Here is an 11,025-nt window from a genome sequence, read left to right as displayed (position 1 = left end):
AGCCACATGTGCCAAAACTCATTCCACAGAATGGTGAATGTCTCCTGGTTTTCAAACCTCCCGTGTACTTGATTGGTGAATGAATGTCACTAAGTAGTAAGGAACTCCCCTCACCTGGTTGTCTAGATCTTAATTGAAAGGAAAAAAGACAACCCAGCAGACACTAGGCCCTCCATGGAATTAGTTTGACACCCCTGCTCTAAGCCCAGACAGAGAGGAAGAGGCAAAGCATGAGGGTTTACTCCGCCCAAAATCATTCATTATTAAGCAAGTGAGACGTTTTTGTATGGGGGGGGGAAACGAGCGTGTCAAATTTAGTTAAGAATAAAATGAATTGCTATTTTGATACGTGAGGCTTATTTGATCTAATAGAAGTTTCTTAATGTTGTTTCGAGTTTACTGATATAAGTGTGATGCACGTGACCCCGTGACTTTGAGAAAAACACTTTGTATTGGAGTTGTCCCTGTTGAAATTCGAGACGGCTTATGCATATTCATAAGTATAGCATAGCATCACACTCTTCATTGAGTACAGGTGGTTGACGTCAACACCCATCATCGAATATTCAAAAATGTATTCAAATAGATGAGTAGGCAGGAGCTTGACAGCTCGCCGTTCCGCTGTGGACAACGAATCCCATTGTTAGGGCGGAGACATAGATATCTCGTCATTATATCTATTATCTCTGGTCCAGGACTTTCATGGTAATTGCACCCAGGGGAGAACGACTGCCCACTCTCATTGAAGCCCCGGAAGTTCAAGGCTGACCGCGATATACTCCAGGCATTGTCAGCAGAAAACAGGATCCCCATTATAGTAAATGGAAAAATGACAATCTTTGTGGTCAGTCTTTGCATAAATAAACACAAAATTGAAGAAAATCATGGTAACAATAATTACTTCTAAAACACAAGATGTATGTCCTTGAACCGATTATATTTAAATCGCACCCATAAGAATATATATGGATAATATAGTTTCTAATTGCAGTCTGCAGTACCCAATTCAGCCTTCAATTTGAGTTACTCAATGAGAGGGGGCAGCACTGAGCTTGCCAGCAACGTCACTTCCTAGAATATCTTAAACTGAGCATTTTATGTCTCCATGAGACGCCATCTTAACTGACTTAATTTGGCTTCAATGCGCTTTTCAGTCTTCACATAGGAATGAATGGTTTCACGTGATCAATGGCTTTGTCCATTCATATACAGTCCTTTCTCTGAGCAGAGGAACACAACCCACAATATAGCAATCTGGTCTCTGACAGAACAGTCGATGAGGTGGCATGTAACCATTGGCTGATGCATGCAACATCTGAGGGGAACACGTCCAAAGACTCATCACAGAGAGCATGAAACAAACTGTATTATAAGGACAGAAGGTTGAATATTAAGGTTGTCTTCCCTGTGCAGTCTATAAATTGCATCACCCGATGGGTGAATTCCTGCCGTTTAATGCTGGGTTCATTCATAGCCGAAAAGTGTCCCACCTGTCCATAACAATTACAGGGCACTAAACTATAGTTTATAATACTGGTGCCGAGCTAGCGCGTTGCAGCTAAATGCTGTATGACGTGTTTATAGAATGTTTAGTCCCCTGTCGACTGAGATGAATGAAGCTCCAAATAGCATTTTACAGTTTAGCAATTGTGTAGAAACGCAGTAAATGAGCTTCAACTTTGAAACATGAGCACTTTGCAGTGAGTGTAACAGTTCCCCTTTTACACTAATGGTATTTATGTATGCCTTTATATAGGTCAATAAACGTATTGAATAGGTACAGTAAAATGTGATTCCATAAACAGACCCATGTTCACAAAGAAATGTTTTAGAATATCAATTTTATTCTGTAATTTGCATGTATTTATTTGTTACCAAACTAATTATTTTGCTGATACAGAGGCAAATATTGGTCCCTATTCCATATCTTTCCATAAGGGCAGGTGTGCACGGTCTGAACCCTGTTGACATTATCCTCTCTTGCATGGAATTCATAGTAGCCTAGCCAGCATTATAAATTGTTACAAATATCTCAAGTTATTCAGCTGAGATTACAGGACTTTCTAATATGGCCTAATTCCTAATATAGGAATGTTAAAAATACTGCTGCCATTATGGGACACAGAAGTGACAGTAGTCATAACATTACAGACCATGCTATTCAAAGAGTTTAGATACTTCATAGGTACAAGTCTAAATCTTTTCCTCAAATACCTACCGAGATATTTTCAAATACCTTCTTGTGTATACAGTAAATCTTTAAACACATTTGAATGATATATAATACTGCAGTCTTAATGCAGGTAATAGTTTTAGTGTTAGTCTTGCAATACAAACATTTTATGAGGTGTGTGAAGATTTGTCAGAGCAGTTTCCCTTGCCTGCAAAATATTGAAGCATGAAGTCAATGCATAGTTACTTTTTTTGATTAAATAATTGTTTTTGACTGACACTGTGAAGATTAAATCAGACAGTAGAATTACACTGTACTTATCTTTGGAGTGGTAGTGTTGATAATTTAAAAATAACATCAAAATTATATGTGCATTGATTCATGTCATATAAAATACCATTTCTTCATAAGGACACTTTCATTTCTCCTTCATTTAAGTTACAACTTCAAGGTAGATGGACAGATTGCATATAACTAGCTAGCTAACAGTTTATAAACACTTGTTAATACTGAAGATGGAGTTTGGGGTGGAAGATACTGGACCTGGAGAGATCAAATCCAATTGGTGTCTCACTAAGCATGGACAAAATGCTTGTTTATTTTAAATGTTAAGCTCAAAAATATGATCACTGCGCCATGGAATAGGTCTCATCTGTGTAAGACAGATACGTCCAATAAAATGCTATAACCGTAATCTTCCAGCTACACCCTGTTACAGTTCCTACAAATGCCCTTGTGTGCAGACTGACCTTCCTGCCAAGCACTGATCCTACTGAACTTCAATTTAACTGCAGAAAAGAGAATTTAGGAATTTCAGATCTAGTCACAACTGTACACAGTAAACAGAATTTCAAGGACTAGGGCTACTAAGTTTCACTGGTACTGTGGATCGCTGGTCTAAGGTAAGTCTCTAGTCCTAGCACTCCTCTCGATCAAAACCATTCACACCACATGGTATGTTATGAGCATCAAACTACCTTTAGATAAGTAGATCAAATATAGCAGCCACATATTGATAAGACTTTTGTAGAGACCCGTAGACTTCAATGCCAAATCAGTAGAACAGAACCAGCTGGATTTGAGCCATCTCCAGTTCCACCCTCTGCCCTATCCGAGAATGTCGCATGTTTGAGGACAGTAGGACCAATTGTAAGTAGCGTTAGTTTGTCCAGGAGTGAGCAGGAGCACCCTCGGTCCCTTTCAGGCACTCTGCTCTCTCGCCACTCTCCCTCTCTCTCTCAATGGCAGATAGCCAGCAGGAGACGTTTGAAGTCCCCACCACACTCAGATTTGATGGCATCCTTCAGGGACATGTCATACTTCTCCAGGTACATGTCTTTAATGGTCTCCAGATCATACTGTTGAACAGAATACACATATCTCTTTAGCTGACATTTGTCTGCTTTTAGAGTCCAAGTAAAGTAGTCTAAAAGTGGCATTTTCTTAATGATTACACAATTTCCTGAGCCATGTAAACTCAGCAAAAAAGGAAACGTCCCGTTTTTCAGGACCCTGTTATTTGGATTTTTATTAATTAACTTCACAGATCTTCATTGTAAAGGGTTTAAACACCGTTTCCCATGCTTGTTCAATGAAACAAACAATTTATGAACATGCATCTGTGGAACGGTCGTTAAGACACTAACAGCTTACAGACGGTGGGCAATTAAGGTCACAGTTATGAAAACTTAGGACACTAAAGAGGCCTTTCTACTGACTCTGAAAAACACCAAAAGAAAGATGCCCAGGGTCCCTGCTCATCTGCGTGAAAGCGCCTTAGGCATGCTGCAAGGAGGCACGAGGACTGCAGATGTGGCCAGGGCAATAAATTGCAATGTCCGTACTGTGAGACGCCTAAGACAGCGCTACAGGGAGACAGGACGGACAGCTGATCATCCTCGCAGTGGCAGACCATGTGTAACAACACCTGCACAGGATCGGTACATCCGAACATCACACCTGCAGGATAGCAACAACAACTGCACGAGTTACACCAGGAATGCACAATCCCTCCATCAGTGCTCAGACTGTCCACAATAGGCTGAGAGAGGCTGGACTGAGGGCTTGTAGGCCTGTTGTAAGGCAGGTCCTCACCAGACATCATTGGCAACAACGTCGCCTATGGGCACAAACCCACCGTCGCTGGACCAGACAGGACTGGCAAAAAGTGCTCTTTACTAACGAGTCATGGTTTTGTCTCAGCAAGTGTGATGGTCGGATTCACGTTTATTGACGAAGGAATGAGCGGTACACCGAGGGCTGTACTCTGGAGCGGGATCGATTTGGAGGTAGAGGGTCCGTCATGGTCTGGGGCGGTGTGTCACAGCATCATCGGACTGAGCTTGTTGTCATTGCAGGCAATCTCAATGCTGTGCGTTACAGGGAAGACATCCTCCTCCCTCATGTGGTACCTTTCCTGCAGGCTCATCCTGACATGACCCTCCAGCATGACAATGCCACCAGCCATACTGCTCGTCCTGTGCGTGATTTCCTGCAAGACAGGAATGTCAGTGTTCTGCCATGGCCAGCGAAGAGCCCGGATCTCAATCCCATTGAGCACGTCTGGGACCTGTTGGATCGGAGGGTAAGGGCTAGGGCCATTCCCCCCAGAAATGTCCGGGAACTTACAGGTGCCTTGGTGGAAGAGTGGGGTAACATCTCACAGGAAGAACTGGCAAATTTGGTGCAGTCCATGAGGAGGAGATGCACTGCAGTACTTAATGCAGCTGGTGGCCACACCAGATACTGACTGTTACTTTTGATTTTGACCCCCCCTTTGTTCAGGGATACATTATTCCATTCCTGTTAGTCACATGTCTGTGGAATTTCTTCAGTTTATGTCTCATTTTGTTATGTTCATACAAATACTTACACATGTTAGTTTGCTGAAAATAAACACAGTTGACAGTGAGAGGACGTTTCTTTTTTTGCTGAGTTTATAATGCCTTCAAGTGTTGCCATGGTAGTCCACAAAGTTAGTATAGCCTTGCTTGATAGCATAGCCTCCCCCAGTTTTATAAATGTGCTATGGAGAAATGATCACGTGTCCATAACAGAAAGTATTCAAAAATCACGTAGATGCATGTAATCACAATGTAATCAGTGGTCACAAAGTATTTGGTGTCTGATAGAACCAAGAACCATGCTAAGGTTCTGTCAGAGTTTGGATCCATATGTTACTGTACCTCAGAGCGGCATACAAGGATGCGGATGAGGGTGTCCTCATCAGTGCCTGCTCCTTTCATGGCTTCATTCAGTCGCCGGGCGAAATACAGCTGAGGGTTTTTAGCAACCCTCACTGAAAATAGAAAATCAAAAGGCATTCAAATATACTGTCAGTTACTTCTAATTCGTTACTGGTTTATAGGCCTGTATTGTAAAACACCATTTCACATTTTGAACAAACGCAGGCTAGCTAGAGGAAATTCTGAACAGCCACCCACACAACCAACTAAATACTGAGTAATACCCACTTTACTCAAGTCACATGCATCCCTTCGGTGTCTCTGGCCTCAGATGATCTCTGCACCCACATACAAACACACACAAGCACATACCAAGTGTGATGAAGCAGTCCTTCAGTGTCCCAGAGACCTCATTATCAATGGCATCCAGAATTTCTGTTCCAGAGAGCTGGGGAAAATCAGGGAGGGAATGAATATAAGCATAAACACTAGTACAGAGGATAGCTACAACAAAAGGAATCTGATGTGCTTCCAATTAAATAGACTTACCACAGGTTCTAAATAAACCACATTGAAGTATAGCCATATATTATTATTTAGATCTATAAATATTCAAGGCACTCATTTCAGCTTGTGTGAACAGACATAGGCTGCTAACAGTGGACCCACCTGCTCATACACCTTGAAGGTGGCCTGTAGCTGAAGGTAGTTTCGGTTGGCCAGGACGAAGCTGAAAGTGGATTCATCCGTTCCAAAACATCCCTCACCAGCCTAAATAGTAAATATGATTGAAATGAAACAGGTAAATCCACTTCTTGATATTGTTGTTTCATGAATGTACTTCTCCGTGCCATACCTCAAACAGGGCGGTGGCATCTGCTTCAGCCAGACCCTCATCCACATCGTAACTCTCATCTCTGGTGCCCTAGAACAGAAAGCTTTCACTGACTTCTGTGGTGAGATGAAAATGTAGCCTTTCTGTCCGGCTCAGGATATTGTATCTGGCCTCCATTTTACTAATGAAAGGAAATCGGAAAGGCAGGCAGACTGCCAAAGAGCCAGTGTGTGTGTGTGTGTGAGAGTGAGACAGAAAGAGAGACCGAGAGAGAGAGACTTAGGGTTAAGAGAGAGGCCAGGCAGAGGGAGCTCGATTTCAGTCCAAAGAAATCGAATTGTGTTACATGGCAAGAGTCCAAGCGTGAAACCATTGGGCCACTTGCCTGTAAAAGAGCAGTGAGCAGGTTTCTCACATCTCCACTAGTGTCCCCTTCGACATCTGATTCCAGGTCCCGTTCATGCACTAGAGAAGTCACAGACAGACACAGACAGAGATAATATGAGATTAAGGGCAGAGGAATGGGAGTTCCCTTGTTATTTATAACTGCTGATGTCATTATTCTATTTCAGCCATTGTGGAAAGCGGGTGTCATTCTGTTAAGATTCTTCCCAACCCGTTGTGGTTTTCTGTACTGCTGATTCACTTCTGATTCAGGATTGTGGTTAAAAAACATCTTGTTATTATGGGTGTCATAAAAACAAGGCGTTTTAAAAAAAATCTCAACCCTAATCAAAAGTGAATCAGCAGCACAGAAAACAGGATGGGCAGAATGGAAACAGAACGGCCCCGATTCAATTAGAACGTATCCAAACCCAAAAACCTGGATAGATGGCAGCGTTCGCGAATGCTGTTCATGGACTACAGCTCTGCCTTCAACACCATAGTGCACTCAAAGCGCATCACCAAGCTAGGTACCCTGGGACTGAAACCCTCCCTGTGCAACTAGGTCCTGGACTTCCTGACGGGCCGACCCCAAGTGGTTATGGTAAGCAACAACACCTCTGCCACGCTGATCCTCAACACGGGGACCCCACAGGGGTTCGTGCTAAGCCCACTCCTGTACTCCCATGACTTTGTGGCTACGCACGTCTCCAACTCAATCATCAAATTTTGCTGACAACAACAGTGGTAGGCCTGATTACCGACAATGAAGAGACAGCCTACAGGAAGGAGGGGAGAGCCCCGACGGAGTGGTGCCAGGAAAATAACCTCTCCCTCAACAAAAACGAATGAGCTGATAGTGGACTACTGGAGACAAAAGTGAGAGCACGCCCCCATCCACTTAGACGTGGCCACAGTAGAGAGGTTCAAAAGCTTCAAGTTCCTCTGTGCACGCCACTGGCAACCTAAAAGGGTCCATTCACACAGACAGCTTGGCCTCACAAAACGTCTACAGATGCACCATTGAGAGCACCCTGTATCACCGCCTAGTACAGCTGGTACCGCCTGCTTTAGAACTTCAGTCACTGTTCTAGATTTTGATAATGTGACCTGTATGCCTACAAAGCCTTACGGGTCTCTCAAGTTATGCCAACTATTAACTGGAGCCCAATGAATGTCCTCCTGCGTTCACAACCCTGGTAAGTAATTCTGTTAGAAATAATTATGTAAAAAGACAACTTGATTGAGTGAGGGGTAGCATTGATACTGGCTGGATTTGGCTGTTTCACCATTAAGGATGCCAGCTTTAAGGTGCAGTGTGAGGATGAAATTGATACTTACCCTGAAAGTAGCATTCCTTGAACATGTGAATATCCTGTTGGAAAAGAAAGAGAGAAAAATAAATAATCTTAAGCAGACCGTTATGTTTTTAAATCTTGAACAGCATTTTCTATTTCCCATGACTTATAGGATTCTATTCAGAATGAGACTGAAACGTACAGCGTTTGTGGCGGTGCACAGAATCTCCACCAGAGTGTCCTCATCAGTGCCTGCTCCCTTCATGGCCCTCCTGAGCTCCTTCACTGCATAGACGACTGGAGGGTCCAGCATGGCCAGGACGGCATTCTCAAAGTTCCCCCCCAGCTCACTCTTCAGCACATCCACCAACTCCTTCTCCAGAGAAAGAGAGAAAGCAAGAGAGAGATTGTAGAACACATTGGGGGGGAGGGGATCTCTGACCATTCTTTCATACAGAATCTTTCCAGATCCTTGATATCCTTCGTCTGTACTTATGGACTGCCCTCTTCAATTCAAACCACAGGTTTTCAATGGGGTTCAAGTCCAAGACTAAGGCAAAATGTTGATTTTGTGGTCAATTAACAATTTCTTTGTGGATTTTGATGTGTGCTTGGGGTGGTTGTCTTGCTGGAAGATCCAATTGCAGCAAAGTTTCAGCCTCCTGGTAGCGACCTGGTTTTGGACTAAAATGTCCTTGTACTTCAAAATGTCTTTGAAGACCTTAATATACGCCTCAGGAGAAGTGGAAGCAAAATAGCCCCACCACCATATTTTACAGTAGGTATGAGGCTCTTTTCTGCATATGCCTCTGTTTTTTGACACCAAACCCACAACTGGTATGTGTGACCAAAGACCTTTATTTTCCATGTCATTTGACCATAGCACCGCCTGCAGTTTGCTAAACGGCATTGGCACTTGGATTGGAACCGGTGCCATGGTCAGATTCTTCTACTTCTAATAAAATGCGTTTGGTACTCACATCGTCATATTTATCAAAATAGGCTTGTTTAATTTCCATCCGCTGGGCTGCACAGCGGTTAGCCAGTATGTCAATGATGGCTTGTTCATCAGTGCCTGGACAACAGGACACAATCAATCAATAAACTGGTGCCACATTGTACCTTTAAACAGCATTTGCACAGATATGTTCATTATAGGTAAATACACATTGACAGACCGTTCCAAACAATCTCTCACTCACTGAGCAGAAGCATCCCTGGAATGCCATAATTAAACATTAACTAAAAAGATCGCAACTTACCCAAGCCTTTACAGGCTTTGCGTATGGCCTTTATATCAGCCATAACATCAAACTCCTCATATGGCACGATAGTGGGCTGAAATTAACAGCATATTTTTTTTTAATGACATAAACAGGACAATAAAATGCTAATATCAACACAACCACCAACATTGTATCTCAATATTGTGTTGGGAATTAAAAACAAACTTAGTAGGTCAAATCTATTGTAACCCACTACAACAGAACGGTCATTTCTGCTTTCCCTTAGCCTAGTTCTTCATAGGAGTCATCATATCTGCCACCCCTCAAAACAACAAAAGATTGGACATCTGAATAGCTTTATAAAAGTTTTGAATCAATTGTTCACATATGTAATAAAACTGCAGTAAGCCTATATGTAACATGACATGGGAGGGGGAGAATGCAATGGCAAGAAATGCACTGGCTCAGGAATTTGGCCGCTGCCGTGTATTAACCAAACAAAGTAGAAGGGCGCAGCGCCCCATAGGCGAAATTGAGAGGACAATGGAAACACACTAATCCCCCTACTCCCACCCGTACCCTTCCTCTCGGATTCACTCACTGTTTAGGCCTACATTCATCTAACGGGATTGTGACGAATTCCGCAGAGTGGCCACTTCCTCTGCGTTTCCCCTGCCTCACTGTCACATGCGTCACATGTGTGACATTTCAAGGGCTATGTGGATTTAAAAAAAAAAACAATCTCAGAAAGTGATCCATAAACCCGCATTCAATTGTGGTAATGTGTAATCTTCCGTGGCCACATTCTGCACGCAGTTGACCAAATTACGCGAGATTTTATTTGAGATTAGTGTGGAATGTCGTTTGGATAATCGTTTTGATGAAGATGTCCATATCCCTTACAATGAAACATTTACACAACAATTGTAAAAATGTATTCAACCTATTTTATATGCCTATACTTTTCAATAGATATGCCTTATTTTACAACGTTTTTTTTCCACATCTTCGAGATGTTTTTTTTTCTGACCATAGGGTAGGGGCCTAAATTTTAACATTTCATTCGCATTTCTAGCCGCAATTTCAGCATGCGCACAGGCCAACGTTTGGTGCGTAAAAAAACAAGCATGGTACTCACTTGACAGTTGCCCATTTTCGAAATGTTTGTCCGGCTGTTGTGAGTCTTGGGCTGCTGGCGAGAGTCGGATTCTTTACCGTAGTTGTGGAAGGACTGGCGAGTGAAACGAATGTGCAACGTCACCGCGCAGAAATGTAACGGAATTGAAAGCACCTCCTTCAGTTAACCATTTACTTACATCGGAGATAGCGACTCGAAAAGCGCTTTATGATCTTCATCCTTAAATTTGAAATGTTATGAACACAAAACTACATTTACGATTACTATGGGGATATTATAAAACATATTATTCTCTAAACTCTGTTATACTCAAAGATGATTCCAAGAGACTACATTGATACATATGCTACTCAGAATAATAAAGACATGAACTTTGTGCTCCAATTGTCTATACTAGTAAATATGGATTTATCAATAATTACTAAAAATATACCCAAGTAAATCAAGTAGTCTAAGAGCTAGACCTACTAAAACTTTCCAAAGAAAATGCTGATTGAATCAAATTCAACCTGCTGACATGATTGATGTCTGTGCGTGCCCACCGTCCACCCACACTAACGAATACAACAGTAAGATCAGGATTTATGTCCAGAGTATCACAGTGACAACTAGACACCTTTTCACAGCCCCCTCTCATGTTGATTAGGCAGGCTGCTGTTCATTGAAATTACAAACCTGGTAGCCTACAGTTTAATCACAGCTTCTTCCCTGCACTTTAGAATTGGCTCTATGTTAATTAGCCACCCACTGGAGGAAAATAATGCTGTCCCCACTGAAGTTAAACCC

General features: G+C 42.4%; 1 protein-coding gene across 1 annotated transcript; it reads right to left on the bottom strand.

The window, feature by feature from the left end:
• Positions 1 to 1,824: 1,824 nt before the first annotated feature.
• Positions 1,825 to 10,385, bottom strand: LOC106590226 (annexin A13). The gene is made up of 11 exons (XM_014181008.2): positions 10,240 to 10,385; positions 9,138 to 9,213; positions 8,856 to 8,950; positions 8,078 to 8,248; positions 7,919 to 7,952; positions 6,579 to 6,658; positions 6,215 to 6,283; positions 6,028 to 6,129; positions 5,731 to 5,806; positions 5,359 to 5,471; positions 1,825 to 3,531 (listed from the first exon to the last, which is right to left on the bottom strand). Exons 1-11 carry the CDS (start codon positions 10,252 to 10,254, stop codon positions 3,412 to 3,414), a joined length of 951 nt encoding a protein of 316 aa, XP_014036483.2. The 5' UTR covers positions 10,255 to 10,385; the 3' UTR covers positions 1,825 to 3,411.
• Between the last annotated feature and the right edge of the window lie 640 nt (positions 10,386 to 11,025).

The sequence above is a fragment of the Salmo salar genome, chromosome ssa29 (assembly GCF_905237065.1).
Source record: "Salmo salar chromosome ssa29, Ssal_v3.1, whole genome shotgun sequence".
NCBI classification, from domain to species: Eukaryota; Metazoa; Chordata; class Actinopteri; order Salmoniformes; family Salmonidae; genus Salmo; species Salmo salar.
Note: the sequence above shows the minus strand (reverse complement) of the source record. Positions and strands in the feature narration are given on the sequence as shown.

Coding starts and splice junctions, on each gene's coding strand:
- LOC106590226 (XM_014181008.2), bottom strand. Junction 8,951..9,137: donor CAAAGCCTGTAAAGGCTTGG/GTAAGTTGCGAT, acceptor CCTGTTGTCCAG/GCACTGATGAACAAGCCATC. Junction 6,659..7,918: donor CAAGGAATGCTACTTTCAGG/GTAAGTATCAAT, acceptor TGACTTCTCTAG/TGCATGAACGGGACCTGGAA.